Genomic DNA, 20927 nt, shown 5'->3' with positions numbered 1-20927 from the left:
CCATATCAGTTCTAGTTTCCGCTGACTCAGCAGAGGACAAGATCGAGTGTGTTGGAAAAGTCTGCCAAGCAAGATCCCGTTTAACTCCGATTAACTTAACCATGGTTTACTCTTGTTTCATATTCCCCCTCCCCTATAAATTCCAATCTCCTTCTCTCTATCCCCGACCAATCTTTCTCCCTTCTGGATTTTCTCTTCCTACTGTAACGGAGTCACGCTCTGGCCATGGCTACTTCAGCTTCATTTTCCTGCCGACCTTCTCAATTCCTCGGCGATAGCTCTCTACGGACACCGTCGCTGTCGGCTTGGACCGCTTCACGCGTTGGATTTGGATCGCCGCGAGTTGTGGCATCCGCGGCGTACAGCACGGCGGAGACGCCCCTGCGATACGCTTCCCCGAAGAGAGCGCAGTCGACGTCGTTGTATGATGCGTTAGGGATCACCACCGGAGCCACTAGACAGGAGATCAAAGCGGCGTACCGGAGACTGGCGAGAGTTTGCCACCCAGACGTGCGCAAGGACACGTCGGCGGAGGCAGAGTTCATGCGGATTTACGCTGCCTATGCGACGCTCTCCGATCCGGAGAAGCGCGCCAACTACGATCGCATGTACAGGCCACGCGTGCCGCTGAGGATGTCGTCGTCCTTTTCCGGTAACTCTCGCCGGACCTGGGAGACAGATCAGTGCTGGTAGTGAAGTAGGCGCTGAATTCCTGTTAATTGATGGAAATCGACACCGGTGTATAGCAGTTTGGGACTGAGGATCCAGTAATCGATGTTTCTTTCCTTTTCTATCCGCCAGAGGCGAGATCAGAAATTCCGACTAGGATCCCATCTGAAATATCTCAGTACGCGGTTTTCTGGAATAAACAGAGGACGGCTGGGATCTCGTCAAGCCAGACGACCACGCACGATCGGTTTCTCAGCTGAGAGTTGCTGTACCGTAACAAATGTTTCGAGTATGTGGCGGAGAGGGAGGAGGTGAAATTATGAACTGTTCACGATTTTGTGTACATAATTGGTACATAAATGAAATATAAGTTCCTTTCAGATAACTACACAATTCACGTTGAAACTGCCGAGAGCACCCACCCCCCCCCCCCCCCCGTGTTTCTTTCATTTTGTTGTTACGAAATTGGTAAAAGATAAACCCATCAATGCACTATACATTAATATCAGATTTTTGGAAGGTGTTTGTTTTAGCTTTGCTTTTTCTTCCAATGCATCATCAAAATTGGATTCGAAGCACAGTGGAGCCTTTTGCCTGTTCGAAACGCCTTTCCCATAAATTAGTATTTCTTGTATCAAGTGACTGTCTTATCTCTTCTTGTCTCTTTTCCCCACTAGATAAATGTCAATTTCAACCACCCTTCTATTCTTATCAGGTTTGAATAATCCCAGAAACAAATATCAAACTAAGAAACATTTTAGACGATTGATTTTCCAGCCTTCATTTTTTATCAGTTTTTCAGTTTTAAAAAAAAAAACTTTTTATATTTATTCCATTTTGTTCAACTATTTTACATTTATGTACTATTTGTATTTCTGTTAGTTTCAATTTTTTTTCCTTATGTTTTAACTTAGGATCATAACTAATGATGATTGAACTGAAGTTATATTTATAGTTTCTAGAGACCATGTGCCAAGGACAAATCCACTGGCGGGCAAGTCAAAGAAACCCATTTGCATCAATCAGTTCTAGACAATTTGCTTACATTACTTTCAATCTTGCTTCTTTGAAAAGGAAAGAAATAGCTGGGGCAAGTGGAGGTGCGTGGGCTGGAGGCCACAGGGCAAGGTGAGCGGATTATTTCCAAGTCAATGTGGAAAACACAATGGAGGAAACGTCCACAGTCACTAAAATCCTGGAAAAGAAAAGGACATATGCAACAAGCTTTCTCGGGCCAAGGAATAGGTCCCCCCCCGGTCACTCTCACTGAGACTGCCGTCCACAATTACAAATGGTATGTTTCTTTTCTTACGAGCTTGTATCATATGGTCCATGTCAATTTGTCCATTTGATAGTCTTCTATTGCTTCCAATGGCCGGAATAGTCTTTAAAATATCAGACTTGTGCGTCGCTTCTTTCATTCTTTGTTTTCTTGTGGTAGTGTATACATTACTCTTTCCTGATTTTTGTTGTTTTGTTGTGTTCATGGAAGACGTTATCTTCTAGAAGATGTCTACTGGGGTGAAGGATAGGTAGACTCCAATAGAAAACCCTTCTCTACAGTTTATATTGGACTAGCTACCATTTTTTCCTACATCAAAGATAGTAAACTCCAGATGTATCTTCCACAACTCAGTGAAGAATGGGAGTCTCATAAAAGCTAAAACAAGTTTTGTAGTAGATATTCAATAAGGAAAAACGGAATATAGACCTAAGTTTGCATAGGTGCACCTAATTTTTGTTTTTACCATTAAAATTGAATGTTATAACTTAAAAATTTGATTTCTTCTTATTCTATATTTGTTTATTATCATATGCATTCAAGATGATGATATTTCATCTTTTTTCTTATTTTGATTAGTTTCGAGCATAAAACAAAGATCATTATTGTTGCAAATATAATAAAAGTTAATGACATTTATGTAAACAAATCAAATTTCCTAAAGAAGAGAAAGTTGGTTCTAACCAACCTTTGGACTTGAGTGCAGCCTCCTTTTCCACATTCAATAATGGCTAAGATATATCAAATGAAACACTTTTTTGAAGTTCAGTATAGAAGACCAAAATAGGGAAAATTATTATAAAAGGTGGTAACGTTATAACTCAAAACAAAATATCTTAAACAAAAGTTCATACTTTTCAAATTAGTTGATTTACTCCACTTTATTGAAACCAATATGGAATTTTTAAAAATATATACAAAAGGTTTCATAGGTCATTATTTTCTCCGAGTTTGCAAAAATTTTTTTTCATGAAATGACATGATGGTTTTTGCTTGGTTAAAGTTTAAATTTTAATTTTTTGATAATAATCTCTCAGTGATTAACCAGGCATGTTTAAATAGGGGTGGGCATGGGTTAGGTCCCTGTAAACCTGACATAAACCCATCCCATCCTTTCCCCATCCACACAAAATCAACTTAAACTTGACTCATCCCTGCCTTATCCATGTAAACCCTACTCATTTCCACCTCTTCCCTACGCTATTTCATATCCCCGCCTCATCCCCGATGGTCGGGTTTGGAGAAAATCATTCCTAACCTAAAACTCAAAGAGTTTTTTCTTTTTTTTTTTGCCCCGTCCTCAAATTCGGGGTTTTTGGGTTGGCTCAGGCCGAGTTCCCCCAAAACCCGGCCCAACGCCCACCCCTATGTTTAAGTGCAAATACATTAAAAAGAAAGAGACAAGCACACCTCAAAATCCCAGGTTCGAGAAAGAAAGCAAGATGAAGGCAGGGGCTGAAGACTTTATATATATGGAATTGGATGTCAAGAGGCGGAAGGGAGACGGGGAGGAAGAAAACCAGTCGGAAATCGCGTTTGATCTTTTAAAATTCATCGACCATCAATTTTCATGTCCGAAGCCAGACCAATCTCCTACTTCATTGAACCCTCTTTCTTCTCTCTCTGTCTCTCTCTCGCTCGCCCTCCCCCTCCCTCTCTCTCTCTATCGGGCGAGCGAATGAACATCTCGCTTTCCGTCATTCCAGGGTTGAGAAAACCCAAAACTGAGAGTTGGGAACTTTTGCAGATCTTCTTTCTCCTCCCGGAAAGGAAAAGAAACGAGGGTGTGAGGAATCGGAAACTTAGATAGATTTTTTATTTTTTCCTCTTCTTGTTTGGTTTTGTTGTGCTTATTTCTTTCTTCTTCTGAGGCTCTGTTCTTGATGAATTTGATTGTTGTGATATGAGGATCGTGGGATCATGGCTGCTTGTGTGTTTTATTGATTGAAGACTGTTGATTTGTGTGGGAATTGGGGGAATCGTCGATTTTTTGGGTGGGGTGGTTTATTTAGGTTTTCGCCATGGCTGACATCGTCAAGCAGATCTTGGCGAAGCCCATCCTGTTGGCGGACCAGGTGACCAAAGGGGCTGACGATGTCTCCAATTTTAAGGCGGAGTGCGCAGAGCTCAAAGCCAGGACGGAGAAGTTGGCGACGTTGCTCCGGCAAGCGGCCCGCGTTGGCTCTGACCTTTACGAGCACCCCTTGCGCCGGATCATCGACGAGACGGAGCAGGCCCTCGACAAGGCGCTAACCCTGGTTATTAAATGCCGCGCCAATGGTATCATGAAACGGGTATTCACCATCATCCCCATTGCTGCTTTCAAGAAGGTGACCGCCCAGTTGGAGAATTCCATCGGGGATGTGATCTGGGTCCTCGCCGTCTCGGCCAGTCCTCGCGTCGAGGAAGTCGGTCTGCCTCCCATTGCATCCAACGAGCCCATTCCTTGCATGATCAGGGAGCAGATCGCCACCCTCTACACGGGCTCCATGGAGGTCAAATCCGACGCCGCTGCTTCCCTCGTATCCCTCGCTGACAATGACCGCTACAGCAAGCTGATTATCGAAGAAGGCGGAGTCGTCCCGCTTCTCAGGCTCGTCAAGGAAGGCCGCCAGGAGGGGCAGGAGGATGCAGCTCGGGCGATTGGGCTCCTTGCCCGTGACCCGGAGAGCGTCGAGCAGATGCTCCTCGCCGGCGTCTGTTCTGTATTTGCAAAAATTCTCAAAGAAGGGTCGATGAAGGTACAATCCGTAGTTGCCTGGGCTATCTCTGAACTTGCTTCCAGCCACCCCAAATGCCAAGACCATTTTGCCCAAAACAACATCATTCGTCTCCTTGTGAGCCACCTTGCCTTTGAGACCGTTCAAGAACACAGCAAGTATGCAGTCAGCAGCAAGGCCATGCCCTCCATCCACTCGATCGTGCTCGCCAACAATAACAATGCCGGCAACAACAAGAGCGACAATAGTGCCAAGACAACAAACGATGAAGAAGACAAGCAGGTACAGAGCCAAATTCCTCATCCATGGGAACCAATAATGCCCAGAATCAGATGCTAACGGTTGTCAAATCGACGATGGCGGCCAATGCAAACGGTAACAACCCCAATGCCCAAAATCCATCCAAGCCCCCACTTCCTCAGAAACAAACAAACGGTTCTTCCGCGGCTAATCACCATCAACACCACCATCACGGCACTAAGCAAAATATTTCCCTCTCTGGGGCCAGCATTGAAGGGAGGGAATACGAAGATCCCGCCTCCAAAACCGAGATGAAGGCTATGGCGGCTAGAGCCCTCTGGAAGCTGTGCAAAGGAAATTCTGGAATTTGCCGCAGTATCACCGAATCCCGAGCGCTCCTTTGTTTTGCAGTACTGCTGGAGAAGGCCCCCGAAGAAGTCCAATACAACTCTGCCATGGCGCTGATGGAGATTGCATCAGTGGCAGAACAGGATGCTAATTTGCGTCGCTCAGCTTTCAAGCCCAGTTCTCCGGCCGCCAAAGCCGTGATGGACCAATTGTTGCGGATCGTTGAGAAGGCTGATTCGGATCTTCTCGTCGCTTGCCTAATGGCAATTGGGTCATGTCTAATAATAATATAAACATCATAAAAAATAGATATTAAATCTTTCATAATTTCATTATCATGAAAACCATACATATATCATAGAATTAAAATAAGAAGATTAAAGAGAGCGTACCTTTCATCTTGAAGAATATAAACAGAACTTGAAATGCACAAGATAATCTTTTATAATTCGTTTACAAGTGATAAGTTTGCTCCTGTTCAGCCAGACTGGGTGTGCAAATAGCCTTAGCCTCACTTATAAGACCACGGAGGAATTTATAGATTTTCAAAGGGTGTGACACTAATGACTATTCATAAGGATATATCCCTTAAGGAGAGATACATCCCTTCAAGAGAGATATATTTCTTTATGCCCAAGGGATGTATCCAATCAATGCACCCAATGAATATACCTCTATAGGGGGATGTGTTGGCCATTCAATGACAACATCTAGAAGTAGGCCCCACACCTTTAATATCATGGTAATTTTATTTTATAAATAATATATTTTGAAACCATAATTCCAACAAACTCCCACTTGGTTTCAAATCCATTTCAAATTTCGATTTTCGAAAAAATATGAAAAATCAATCTTGACACATAAAACCATACCATGACCATAGGCATTACCTTAAACACTTTAATATACATGTGTAGTTAACCCGAGCCTACATACTATATATCTTAGATATTCAAGGCTGGGGAATAAACCAAATCCATACTTGTCAAATTTGCCAGTTCAGCGGTCTCCATTCATAGCATACTCGGACATGAACTCAGGGTAAAACTCTGTACCAGTTCAAGTATTAGCCACTGAGGTAATTGTGCCTAATCAGTACCATAAGCCTGAATAATTTAGACATCCAACCCTACCTTCCTATTGAGATCCTTCCGTATATACATACAAGTATATACCTAATAAAAAAGCTGGACATCAAGGCATCTCACCGTCCATAGCATACTTAGTACTAGCCGTAAAGGAAACTGTGCCTATGAAGTCCCATTGGCCTGGACAATTTAGAGACTCAACCGTCATTCCCTATTGAGACCCTCATATATACACGTACAAGTGCATACCTAATAGGGAGGCTGAATCTCATGGCATACACTGAATGCTCATATTATCACACAAAAGCATATGCATTTTGTCAAAATCATTCCATGGAATATAAATTACAATATCATGACATACATAGTATTACAAATCATTGAGACCACAATGCATACAAAACAATGTTCTCCCACTTGGTCTCATCAATTATAAACAAGTCAAACCCATGTTCCCCACATGGAAAGTGAAACTGGTCACGGGAAGACACTTGGTTAGTGGATCAACTAAGTTATCCGGAGAAGATATCTTATAAATAACAACTTCCTCCTTCCTCAGCATGTCTCGTATGTAGTGGTATTTCCCTTCGATATGTTTAGCCATGGAGTGACACTTCAGATCTTTCGTGATAGCAATAGCAGATGCATTATCACTAAAGAGAGGAATAGGTCGCTCTACAGTCTACCACTAGAAGACTTTGCAAGAATTTGCTAAGATAAACAACCTCCCTTGTAGCTAAGTTCATAGCCACATATTCTGCCTCCATGGTTGATTGTGAGACACAGTCTTACTTCTTACTTTTTCAAGAAATAGCACATTCGTCAAACATAAAGATAAAACCAGAAGTAGACTTACGGGTATCAACACATCTTTGATAATATGAGTCAGAATAACCAACCAATTCCAACTTGTCCGTTTGATAAGTCAAAGCATATGACTTTGTTCTTTTTAGATAGCGCATTACCCATTTTACCCCTTCCCAGTGAGTGAAACTTGGATTAGCCTGAAACCGGCTAAGAATCCCAACAGCATAAGCAAGATCAGGTCTTGTACATATAAGAGCATACATAAAAATCCCCACAATAGAAGCGTATGGATACTTAGATTCGTCCAATTTATCTTTGAGGTGAGAAGGACAATCCATATGGCTCATCTTTTTAGTGCTATCATAAAGTACTTTACCTTGTATACAAGTAGACATGTGAAACCGATCCAAAAGAGTGTCGATATACTTCTCTTGAGACAAACTCAATTTTCGCAAAGATCTATCCCGTAGAATTTTGATGCCAAGAATATAAGAAGCTTCCCCAAGGTCTTTTATATCAAATGTCTGAAACAACCATGTCTTTATACCTTGGAGTAACTGAATATCATTCCCGGCTAATAAAATATCATCTACGTATAAAGTAAAAAAAGCAATACGATCTCCCACTGTTTTTATATAAACACAGTGATCTTCTGCACTCTGAGTAAAACCATACGCTGTAATTGTTTTATTGAACTTGATATTCCATAATCTTGAGGCTTGTTTCAAACCATAAATGGACTTGTCCAACTTACACACTTTTGCTTCAGTTCCAGATCTAACAAATCCACGTGGTTGTTCCATATAAATCTTCTCATCCAAATTTCCATTTAGAAAAACGATTTTAACATCCATTTGGAACAACTCATAGTCATAATATGCTACCAATGCCAGGAGAGCTCGAATAGATTGTATTCTTGCAGCAGGAGAGAATGTTTCATCATAATTAATCCCATATTGTTGAGTAAAACCCTTGGCAACAAGACGAGCTTTGAATCTTTCAACTTTACCTTCAACATTTCTCTTCCTTGTAAAAATCCACTTGCACTTAATGGGCTTAACCAATGTAGGAGAATCAACAAGTTTCCAAACTTCATTTTTATACATAGAGTCCATCTCTTCTTCCATTGCCGACTTCCACTTGTCGGAATCCACATCAAGGAGTGCTTCCTTGTAAGTTTCAAGATCAGTAACATTTTCATTCAACCTTGTTCTTTCATAAGTTTCTCCAGCATAGGTATAAAAATCTGAAGATGATAAGAGTTGACTAGGTTTTCTTTCTCTAGTCCCTCTTTGAATATCAATTTGGGTGGAATTCTCTATATTAGAAGGAGATTCAGAAGAAGACATTTCAACACATTCTTCCAAGTGAGACTTCATACCTAAATCTTCATCACAATCAAATCTATCCTCAATGAATTTTACATGTCTACTTTCAATAATCACCTTCTCCTTCGGATCATATAACCTATATCCTTTCGAATGTTCAGAGTACCCAACGAATAAACATCTTCGAGTTTTAGCCTTCAATTTGTCCTTAGGGTCAAGTTTTAAAACATGAGCAACACATCCCCATACTTTAAAATGGTTAAGCTTAGGAGTTTTGCCTGACCATACCTCATAAGGTGTTTTCTCAACCGACTTTGAAGGCACTCTATTTGAGATATAGGTAGCTGTCAATAATGCTTCGCCCCAAAAGGATATTGGCAAATTTGCAAGTGCCATTATAGATCTTACCATCTCTAGTAAGGTTCGATTTCTCCTTTCAGCAATACGATTCTGTTCAGGTGTATAAGGCATGCTAAACATATGGATAATCCCATTTGACTTGCAAAATTCAAAGAATAATTCCGAACAATACTCTCCACCTCTGTCGGTGTGCAATGTTTTGATCTTCTTTCCTATGGTATTTTCTACCTCCAATTTGAAGGTTTTGAAATAATCTAAGGCCTCATTTTTTCTATGTAGTAAATATACTCTTCCATATCTTGAGAAATTATCTATAAATGTGATAAAATACGAATGACCATTACGAGTATTCACATTCATAGGTCCACATATATCAGAATGAATAATATCCAAAACATGAGAACTTCTTGAGCCTTTGGATGGAAAGGGTATGTTTGTCATTTTCCCATATATACAACACTCACAAATAGGAAAATCATTATGTGAAAGATTTTTCAATAATCCTTGTGTCACAAGTCTTGTAATTCTATCCTTGTTTATATGCCCTAGTCGTAAATGCCACAAATACAATTCATTTTCTTTAATATCCGAAGAAGTAGAAACATTGAACACCATTTCCACTAAGTTGTAATTGATATAGACCAGAATTTCGAAAACCACTCAAAATAACTTTATCATCTTGTAACATAAGAAACTTTCCATTTCCAAAGTAAAATGTAAATCCTAGTTTCTCAAGACAAGATACAGATAATAGACTTCTTCTCATAGAAGGAGCATAAAGACAATCTTCTAAATCAAAAAAACTTATTATCAACAACCTTTAGCCGGTAAGTTCCCTCGCCTTCCACAATGGCCTTTTCATCATTTCCCATATAAATAAAGCTTGTTTTGCCCTCAATCTTTCTTAGCTCCTTGAAGCCCTGCAACTCATTCGATACATGAACAGTTGCACCAGAATCAGCCCACCAACTAAAAGGCTTGATATAAATAGTACAAGTTTCAAGAGATAAGGACTCACTGGTGTTCTCATGTTGCCCTTCTTACATGGTTTTCAAAGCCCTACAATACTTCTTTATATGTCCTGGCTTATTACAGAAGAAGCAAACACGTTGATTTGCATGTACTTCAACTCTTTGTTGATTGACCTTTTTGTCCTTGAAGTTTTGAAATCGAAAGTTCTTTCCCTTCTTCTTAAAATTCTTTTTCTTCGGCTTCAAAACTACATTAGCACTAGGTGAAGGTTTATCTAACTCAATACTTGGATTGAGTCTTTCGGACTGGTGGTCGATCATATTAACCAAATCAAATATAGTCCACTTTGTCTTGGACAAAGAATAAAAGTCTTGAATATATTTGAGAGATTTGGGTAAAGAGTTGATAATGGTGACCACTTTAGTTTCTTCATCCATTAGTCTACCATGATATTGTAACTCATCTGCCATGGCAAGCATGATTGAGGGAACTTTAGATAAAAAAATTCATCTACAACATGATAATTAAGGGAACTTAAAAAAATCTTCAATAAGAAAGTTTTGAGATGGAATATAATAATGGAAACTTTTGGGAACTTTCTAAAATTAGACTTCTCATAATTACTTTTTTAACACAACTTGATCAATTTGGAAAATATTCAAGAGATAAATTTTGTAATAAGAAATATTTAGGATATTAATATTTGGAATTGAAAATTTTATAATTCAAAATTTTCAGACTTTGTAAAAAAAGGAAACTAAACTCTTATAAAGAAAAATTTTTCTTAAGGAAATTAATGTAATATGAGATTAAAGAAAGGAGAATTTCAAGGAAGGAAAGCTACTTAAGTTGGTTTAGTCTTGACTTGACTTTGAAAACAAATAGGAAATTTAATCAATATTAAAAACTCAAAAAGAGGCAAAAAAAAAAAAAAAAAACCTAGCTTTCCTTTGGTTTTTCACATGTAATAGGATACTGACATAACTTTTGATTCTTTCGATGTGGATATCCCCCTCTAGAAAGATCAGATTGAGAAACATTTTAATGGGGTAGAAAGTAGACTCATATTGGTTTCTTTTGTGATTAATTATTAATATAAATTCTCAACTTTATTGGTACAAACCGTTCAAAAAGTTGAGGCTTTGTGCAACTACTCGAAACTTTTCTTCAGTTTGATCTTTGTTTATTTAGATGTCAATTTTTCTTTCTAAAAATCTTTGATTGAAACAATTCTTTTTGAGATGGAAACTAGACTCAATGATCTTTCCAACGGTATATAGTTTTATATATAAAACTTATGTTAAGAGAGTAATAAAACCAATAAAAGCAAGGATTTTGAAAGAAGACTAAAGGGAAAAATGAGAAACTTTTATTTTTTCTTTTCCTTTTTCTTATTCTTCCTCTATTTCTTCTTCTTGTTCTTCTCCTTTTCCATGTCAGATTTTTACCCACTCTAATATTTCTAGGGCCAATAATTTGGAACAAACTTAGCGGGGGAGGTTTGTTAAATTTTGCTACTTTTTTTTTACTCTTATGTGCTTAAATCTTATGTGTCTTCATTCATTCAATTAAACTAATATACACAAGTATTTTTACAATAAATGTACAAGAACATATAATTAAAGTAGGGTACGATGTAATCAACACAAAGTTCACAATCCTTTTGCAAATCTTTGTCCACCCCCAAGATGCTTTTTATACACCTTGGAGCTCCACTAAGTTTGTCATGTCCTATAACATCTATTACAATTGCCTCTAAGACCAATTACAATGTTGTCTACAAAGGGACTTATGCCACTTAATTGCCTATTAGAACCAATTTACAATAACATGTCCTTAGATTTATAACAACTAACTATGCTCTCAGCGTAGATTGACGTGGAATTTACAAAAAGAGCTCACTAGGCACACAAGGCCTAGGACCACAATGGGGTTTTTAGCACTATTTACTTACTCTAGAACAAGGCTTCTCAACCCTCAAAAATATAATAGCCAACTAAGCAACAACTTAGATTGTATAGCATCTTCTCCACACCTGCTAGGCTATTCTCAAACAACTGAGATGAGGGTGGTCTTGCCAAGCCAAAGTTTGAACCAAATTGCTTGGGTTACTTACTTACTCTTCAACCCAATAAAAATGCCTCTCTAATTAGGTAGATTTCACAATTCAAATACAAGTAAATAGGTACATAAATCATGACTATGGAATCCATATAAACAACAACTCAAAAGTTTTTAATTGATCAATTTCAAAAGATATGCTTGATAAAATGGATAGCTTTTTCAAATTGGGGCACAATAAAAAAAACCTCAACTCCAAAATGATTTCACAATGCAAGCACACTAGTTAAGGATCTGAATTTTGTGTATTCAAAATTTCTAGACTATAATCAATAAAAATATTACAAAATATCAGTGTGATGATACTTATATTTTGAGAACAGTCCCCCAAATAGCAAGACTATGCAAAAGTTTCTTCATATGCCTCAAACAATTTAATTGAATGCAAATGCCACTTCAGATTTGCTTGCTAGAACAACCAATGTGATTTCAAGGTAAAGGTTCAGGAGTTCTAGTAAAGTCTAGTTAAGCAAATGGCATTTTAAAGTAAAAGCACAAAAATTACTCAGCTCTTTATTTGGTGCTGTTAGGAGTGGCTGTCTTTGATTAAGAGTCAAGAGAGACATCATTTGGGGCAAATCTACTTAATTCAATAAGTTCTCAACATTCAAATTTCAAACTGTTAAACTAGGAAAGAGACTTTTTTTCCTTTTGAAAACTCAACAAATCTCATATAAATTCGCGAGAAAATATTCAAAATTTTCTTTATGAGCTACTAATCACATAGATAGGTCACTTACAAAATTTGAAGACTTATCTTAATAGAATTGAAGCCTTCAATCTTGTTCTACAACTTTTCTAGAACACATTGTCTGGTCGATTTTGACTTAGTTGGTCGATTTTCATTGGATGCCTCTTTCTTGTTCAACTTCTTTTGAACTAGTCATTTGATTGACTTTTCAATCACTACATATGACTTTTGAGAGAGACTTTTCTATCTCCTCTATTTCGATTGACTTGGCATCAATCCATTGACTTTCTCAATTGTTCCTTTTTCTTCATGCTTCTATGCACCTGCTCATTTGATCGTTTTGGCCTACTACTTCCAATAAAGACTGTTCTTTCTCTAGTCATTCAGTCGAGTATCAATAGGCTTATCAACCATCATAAACTCCTCTTGAGATTTTTTTATTCAAGTTCCAGTCGAATAATGGGCTTGGACAAATAGATTTCTTTCCCATTCCCTTTTTCTTTTCTGGTGTGTTTGCATGGATCATTTGGTTGACTCTTCTTTGATCAAATAATTTGCATTCCATGAATATTTTTTTTTTTCCTGTTAAGTCAGGCACTACAGGTCTAATTAGATGACCTTCTTTACTTACCCTTATTTTCTTCTTTCCTTTTCTTTTGCACTCTCTTTAATGGTGCTACTTTGCATATTGTGTTGGGTTCTCTTACTTTGTCAAACGGGTTCGCTAAGCTTTTTGCATGATGTGCTTTTCGGCATGAGCTACTTACTTCCCTTTTTGTATGAGTCATCTAGTCGATCATGTATCGTCGAACATTGTAAGAAACTTTCTTTGGTTGAGCTGCAAGGCATTCTTAATACACATAATTAGTATATTAAATATTTGTTATTATCAATATTATCTTGATGGGAATCTTGAGACTAACATCTGACACTTTCCCAACTAGCCATCCATACAAAATACATAAATTCATCCAATTTAATTGACCAATGAACTATGCAATTTTGGAGAGTTATAGAGAATAAATGCATGACAAGCTAATCAAACTTCATTTTAAAGTACATCTTAGTATGAGATCACAAATATCACAATATAATGAACATAGAAAAGTGATAGAATGAAATGCACCTCCAATGGCATATAGTTGCAATGATAAAATGCTCACAAAAGTCACTCAATATACTTTATCTTCTTACTGTTTCCCAATCTGCCAATAATAACATTAAAGTCTAACTTATTGAACATAGTTCACTGAAGAATGAGAACCTTACAAAAGCTGAAACAAGTGCTGCAGTAAGTTTTCAAATCTATCAAAGATAAAGACTATTTAACTTAACCAAAGTGCAACAACACTATCATAGAGATGCCATCTATTGTGGAGCTCCAATGTGCAAGAAGCCCATAGTTTGCTTTCAGACGGACACCAATTTGTCATCAAAAGGAACCGGAAAGCTGTGATGAGAGAGAGAGAGAGAATACAAAACATGAATATCATTGATGCCTTCCATGGCCATTTTCGTTTGCTGCACTTCATTCTAATATTTCTTCGAGTCCAGACACTCCTTTTTATCGTCTCTTTAAACTGAAGCCAGTTCCAATACAGCTCGGGCATTACCCGAGTTTTGGCCTTTCACAGCTTCTAATCTTTGTTGCCATGGTTTTTCGTGTTTCCAGTGCCTAAAGTTTGCCTGGTTTTCATTACAGAAAATGGGCCACACCTGAAAGGATTCACTAACATTAGTAATCTCTTGAACGATTACTGTTTTCTTCTTAGGCTGGTGTATCTTGTCTCCAGTGAGATTGCTGTCGATTGTCTTAGATTTTTATAAGGGAAGCCCTGCAAATTTGTTTTTCTACTTTGTTATGCTAGACGGATCCCACTTCATCACCAAGGAACAATATTTTACAGGTTGATGGCAATGAGATTGCTTTTCTGCTCTCAGAAAGGTGGGAGAGGGACAACATATAGAAAAGCTACTGACTCGTTTGAACTTGAATGATTTATCAGCACCATGGAATCATGTTCATCGAACATTAATATACCAAGCACTTTGATTCCATTTCACACTGAGAAGCTACAAAAAACATCTCAAGAGATTTGTTTGATGAAATTGTAAAATGGGCAACACAGCAGAGCTTTCTTCAGAAATAAACATTACCAACCTCTTGCATAACTGTTTCTTCTCATTCTGAAAGAAGGTAATTGATTCATTTATGTGTGTGGCTACCATTCTCACTTGCAACAGTTCTATCCTCGAAAAATTGAAGCCTCGGTTCTGGTGCAGTTTTTGGCATCACCCAACTTTAATCTTTACTGTCATGCTTTTGTGAGTGCCAAAGGTTGTCTCGGTTTCATTACAGACATTTGCTTGTTTAAGCAAATGGGCAGCAACCGAAAGCATTTCCTCAACATTTGTACTCTCTTGAGTGCTACTTTCTCTTCGCCTGATGTATCTTGTCTCCAGGATTGCCGAATATCTCCCCAAATGAGCCCCATTTCATCTCCCAAGAGGCACTGTCACACCGACTCATCAACGGCTTTGAGGTTGCTTTTCTGCTCTCGAAAAGATGCCTGTGAGAGAGAGAGAATCATATGAAAAGACTAGTGACTGCTTTCACGGACGTGTTTGAATATAAGAACTGATCAGCACCACGTGACTAGCTGCATTATGCCTGTAAATGATGCAGGTTTTTTCATGAAGAATATAGCAATCCTCCCTTGGTAGGCTTTCTCCATCAACAAAATTCTAGTTATGTCCTGATAAACACAGACAAACAGGGTTGAAGAGAAGCATTCATTCTGCAATGCCTGCTTGAAACGACAACTATAGGATAACACAGAATAAGATTCAATGGGTCTGAAGGGTCTGAGAGTTCATTCACAGGGCGGAAATTGTCTTGTGAAGCAAAACATCAAACAGGTTGAAGTGAGAGTTGCATCTGCAGAACAGCAATAGCCAGACAAAACCAGTACTAATCACAGTTACTTCAACAAGTTCGGGAGAACAAAGAATGCAATGACGATTACTTATCATGAATCCCTTCACGTCCTTTCACACAGATGCAAGCACCACTGTGGAGTCACCGTACAGATTAGTCGAGGTGGATTATGAGGGGTGGGAATGAAATCATAAATGTGCTAATCAGACTTCGTTTCAGCTACCCTTTTCGTTTGCGTACGCAACGCATCACCTTCTCAGCAACAGGGAAATCTCCCTGGTGCAGATCGTGCATGTCCTCGTCTACGGATATAACTGTATCAAATAATGTTTATGAGCCTTACGAAGATACAGCCAACACCGACATGACAGACGAATCTTTTTTCTTTGGCCACCGTAATCCGGAAAAAAGGACCCTCGAGAAGATAATCTGTTTCAACAATTCTTAGCTTTCTGGGTTGAAAGATTTCAAAGGAGGTTTGCCCAGGAACCGAACTGGCTAGCCTGAAGGAGTGATTGCCTGCCAAATCAATCTTTTCACTGTGGTGGAATCTTTCATTAAATTCAAGAAGGGAAAGAACCATTAGAATTGGACAAACTTGATAGCGTTGTCTGCGCTTATCGGAAGGAGGTCTATCCCATCTTGCCGAAACCTAAGGTGATCCCGTGGGTACACCTACTGAGCCCAATTTTCATTAGGGGCTTGCCTGGGAGCTTCCTTGATTTTGTCACCGCCTGCATCAATGGCTCTGGCCTGGCTTCCGTACTCTTGTCGGAAGACGAAAGAAAAAAATGCAACGGAAGTGCTTATCCTTGCTATCTCTGATTGTGGTGCTCATTTACTTGGAGAAGGCAAACAATTTTCTGTGGACAACCAGGCGGAGACCTGCCGGAAGGCTCCCGGTGATGACATGGAATCCACCCAATGACGCCTAGTTGCTTCTGTCGAGTAACACACTCTCATCCTCTCTACACTTATCCCGACCCGTGAATTTCGTTACGAAAACGTGAGAAACGAGGAGGAAGAACAGATTCGGGTCGCTCCCAACAGTGCGGTTGGCTCGACATTTTTGGGAGGGGCGAAATGACAGAGGATGTTTCCTATAAAAGTGTAAATAGACCATTTGATGGAATCATCAGTAATCCTATACCAAGATGGGACTTTCTCACGACATTTGGGAATTCACCTCTTAACTGTTGTCATTCCTGTCCACTTGTTAATTCCGGTAAAGAGGGAGCTTCCTGTGTCTTTATACCGAGGAAGAGAAGACAATGATAGGCGCAGCAGCAGTGCATTCCCTGTTGACAGACTGCTTACCTACCATATCCCCAGATTTTGCTGTAACATCTAACTCTAGAACTGATGGAAAATTGTTTACTCAAAAGCTCAAAGCTAAACAGATTTAATGGGTTTGCTGGAAACTAATCAGTTTTCCATTTTTCTGTGGGGATCCTCGCTCATTGTGTTTCGTCATGATGACGAAGAATTGACATGTGATGCTATCAATGGTTAAAGAACTATCCCCCAAGTGCACGGATGAAACAGCCAGAACGCCTTGTCACTGCAATTGCATTGAGCTTAGGGCTAACCCAGACAGATTCTACTTTGTTTTTGTCAACAAACTTTGTTTGGCTCTGTTTTTCTTCTAATTTTCCATTCGGGCAAAAACATTGCAAACCCGGCTCCATATGTTTCAGGTGGATGAGAGTTACAGATGCCTTAGTTTAATACTAATGTGAGTAATAATAATCATAGAAAGAAGAAAAAATAAATAGGAAAAAACACAAGATTTATACAGGTTAGTATCAACGTGAAACTACGTCCCGTTTTTCGTTGTTACAAGATCCACTCAAGTATTTTTTTTTAACCTCTCTCAAAATGATCCTCCTCCACTGATACCTGACAACGGTACTCCCAAATATAAAGAGAAAACTAAAGGAACCCAATATAAGTATGAAATTTCCAAACTATAACTATCCTTAATGATACAGTCGGCCCCGTGAATTGACTTTAACATAAGGCGTTAATTAAGGTCAGTAACTTAATATTAGGTAGCAAAAGGAACGATAATTGCTTGAAATCTAGAGTGGTGTTTTGGCCCCAATCAGCGGCTACAGTCATGGGTCTGTGTAAATGACTCGTCCTCCGTCTGGTCAAAATGTGACCTGGGGAGTCTCTTCGTTCTCTCCCCACATCCCGATTCCTACGGCAAAATGTGAGGCAGTGTTGGCTTGTTATCGCAGAAAAGGGAGTCAATTCTCAGTGTTTTTGATCCCCTTTGTCAGCCTCTCGGCTTTGCTTCGCCTGTTTGTAGAAATTCCAAACAGAGACCAAGGAGTCAAGTCTCAGTAACTTAATACTGAGCTTGATGTCTGAGACTCTACACCACTCTATGTTTCTATACCATTTATGACTCGTTCAACTTTGGGATAGAGAATAAGTAAGTGGGTTGTTGATGAGTCAACTCGTGAGCAAGAAGGGGTTTGGAAAGGAAACGAACCATAAAGTAGGAAGGGCCGGTCCGGGTCAAAATCCCAGGTTCGAGAAAGAAAGCAAGATGAAGGCAGGAGCTGAAGACTATATATATATGGAATTGGATGTCAAGAGGTGGAAGAGAGATGGGGAGGAAGAAAACCAGTCGGAAATCGCGTTTGACCTTTTAAAATTCATCGACCATCAATTTTCATGTCCGAAGCCAGACCAATCTCCTACTTCATTGAACCCTCTTTTCTTCTCTCTCTGTCTCTCTCTCACTCGCCCTCCCCCTCCCTCTCTCTCTATCGTGCGAGCGAATGAACATCTCGCTTTCCGTCATTCCAGGGTTGAGAAAACCCAAAACTGAGAGTTGGGAACTTTTGCAGATCTTCCTTCTCCTCCCGGAAAGGAAAAGAAACGAGGGTGTGAGGAATCGGAAACTTAGATAGATTTTTTTTTTTTTCTTCCTCTTCTTGTTTGGTTTTGTTGTGCTTATTTCTTTCTTCTTCTGAGGCTCTGTTCTTGATGAATTTGATTGTTGTGATATGAGGATCGTAGGATCATGGCTGCTTGTGTGTTTTATTGATTGAAGACTGTTGATTTGTGTGGGAATTGGGGGAATCGTCGAATTTTTGGGTGGGGTGGTTTATTTAGGTTTTCGCCATGGCTGACATCGTCAAGCAGATCTTGGCGAAGCCCATCCTGTTGGCGGACCAGGTGACCAAAGGGGCTGACGATGTCTCCAATTTTAAGGCGGAGTGCGCCGAGCTCAAAGCCAGGACGGAGAAGTTGGCGACGTTGCTCCGGCAAGCGGCCCGCGCTGGCTCTGACCTTTACGAGCAGCCCTTGCGCCGGATCATCGACGAGACGGAGCAGGCCCTCGACAAGGCGCTAACCCTGGTTATTAAATGCCGCGCCAATGGTATCATGAAACGGGTATTCACCATCATCCCCACTGCTGCTTTCAAGAAGGTGACCGCCCAGTTGGAGAATTCCATCGGGGATGTGACCTGGGTCCTCGCCGTCTCGGCCAGTCCTCGCGTCGAGGAAGTTGGTCTGCCTCCCATTGCCTCCAACGAGCCCATTCTTTGCATGATCTGGGAGCAGATCGCCACCCTCTACACGGGCTCCATGGAGGTCAAATCCGACGCCGCTGCTTCCCTCGTATCCCTCGCTGACAATGATCGCTACAGCAAGCTGATTATCGAAGAAGGCGGAGTCGTCCCGCTTCTCAGGCTCGTCAAGGAAGGCCGCCAGGAGGGGCAGGAGGATGCAGCTCGGGCGATTGGGCTCCTTGCCCGTGACCCGGAGAGCGTCGAGCAGATGCTCCTCGCCGGCGTCTGTTCTGTATTTGCAAAAATTCTCAAAGAAGGGTCGATGAAGGTACAATCCGTAGTTGCCTGGGCTATCTCTGAACTTGCTTCCAGCCACCCCAAATGCCAAGACCATTTTGCCCAAAACAACATCATTCGTCTCCTTGTGAGCCACCTTGCCTTTGAGACCGTTCAAGAACACAGCAAGTATGCAGTCAGCAGCAAGGCCATGCCCTCCATCCACTCGATCGTGCTCGCCAACAATAACAATGCCGGCAACAACAAGAGCGACAATACTGCCAAGACAACAAACGATGAAGAAGACAAGCAGGTACAGAGCCAAATTCCTCATCCAATGGGAGCCAATAATGCCCAGAATCAGATGCTAACGGTTGTCAAATCGACGATGGCGGCCAATGCAAACGGTAACAACCCCAATGCCCAAAATCCATCCAAGCCCCCACTTCCTCAGAAACAAACAAACGGTTCTTCCGCGGCTAATCACCATCAACACCACCATCACGGCACTAAGCAAAATATTTCCCTCTCTGGGGCCAGCATTAAAGGGAGGGAATACGAAGATCCCGCCTCCAAAGCCGAGATGAAGGCTATGGCGGCTAGAGCCCTCTGGAAGCTGTGCAAAGGAAATTCTGGAATTTGCCGCAGTATCACCGAATCCCGAGCGCTCCTTTGTTTTGCAGTACTGCTGGAGAAGGGCCCCGAAGAAGTCCAATACAACTCTGCCATGGCGCTGATGGAGATTGCATCGGTGGCAGAACAGGATGCTGATTTACGTCGCTCAGCTTTCAAGCCCAATTCTCCGGCCGCCAAAGCCGTGGTGGACCAATTGTTGCGGATCGTTGAGAAGGCTGATTCGGATCTTCTCGTCCCTTGCATAATGGCAATTGGGTCTCTAGCAAGAACATTTCGAGCTACTGAAACGAGGATTATTGGGCCGCTGGTCAGATTACTCGACGAGAGAGAAGGATATGTGACAAGGGAAGCGGTAATCGCGTTGACAAAATTTGCTTCTTCCGATAATTATCTTCATGTAGATCATTCGAAGGCAATTCTGAATACCGGCGGGGCCAAGCACTTGGTTCAACTCGTCTACTTCGGGGAGCAGATGGTCCAAAAAGTGTCCCTAGTTCTTCTCTGCTACACTGCCCTCCATGTACCGGACAGTGAAGCTTTGGCCCAAGCGGAAGTCCTAACCGTACTCGAGTGGGCTTCGAAGCAGGGATACATGGCGCAGAATCCTCTTGTTGAATCCTTGTTACCGGAGGCCAAAGGCAGACTGGAGCTGTACCAATCAAGAGGGTCTAGAGGATTTCACTGATCCAATCCAGTTTCTCTCTTCTTTCTCCTTCTTCTTGGAGTGTATATACAATTTAGCATTTCGTTGGTTACATAAAAAGGGAAGCTAAGGGGAGTTCCCAAACAGCCACTTGTTTTGTGATGTTATTTTGTTAAGCTGAAACTTGTATTTGATTTTCTTGGGTCCTTTGGTTACATCTTAGAAGTGAACAGATACTACTTCTCTTTTCAATTTCATCAATCACATTGATTCAGGTA

General features: G+C 40.4%; 2 protein-coding genes and 1 pseudogene across 2 annotated transcripts; all 3 read left to right on the top strand.

Moving 5' to 3' along the window:
• The first annotated feature begins 225 nt into the window (after positions 1–225).
• On the top strand, positions 226–693 carry LOC137943828 (chaperone protein dnaJ A6, chloroplastic-like). Its single transcript, XM_068789262.1, has one exon. It carries the CDS (start codon positions 226–228, stop codon positions 691–693), a length of 468 nt encoding a protein of 155 aa, XP_068645363.1.
• Positions 694–3441: 2748 nt separating this feature from the next.
• On the top strand, positions 3442–5560 carry LOC137944253 (uncharacterized; annotated as a pseudogene).
• A 12636-nt stretch (positions 5561–18196) lies between these two features.
• Positions 18197–20927, top strand: LOC137944028 (uncharacterized). Its single transcript, XM_068789518.1, has one exon. It carries the CDS (start codon positions 18703–18705, stop codon positions 20689–20691), a length of 1989 nt encoding a protein of 662 aa, XP_068645619.1. The 5' UTR covers positions 18197–18702; the 3' UTR covers positions 20692–20927.

The sequence above is a fragment of the Aristolochia californica genome, unplaced genomic scaffold, assembly GCF_029961685.1.
Source record: "Aristolochia californica isolate CCGP_79_NKW_82.1479 unplaced genomic scaffold, dmAriCali1.0.hap1 SCAF_11, whole genome shotgun sequence".
NCBI lineage: Eukaryota > Viridiplantae > Streptophyta > Magnoliopsida > Piperales > Aristolochiaceae > Aristolochia > Aristolochia californica.
The sequence above is the reverse complement of the archived record's forward strand: the minus strand, read 5'-3'. Positions and strand labels throughout refer to the sequence as shown.

What these genes read in the sequence shown, in the direction of transcription:
- LOC137944028 (XM_068789518.1), top strand. Translation starts at nt 18,703, where the DNA reads ATGGCTGACATCGTCAAGCAGATCTTGGCGAAGCCCATCCTGTTGGCG.
- LOC137943828 (XM_068789262.1), top strand. Translation starts at nt 226, where the DNA reads ATGGCTACTTCAGCTTCATTTTCCTGCCGACCTTCTCAATTCCTCGGC.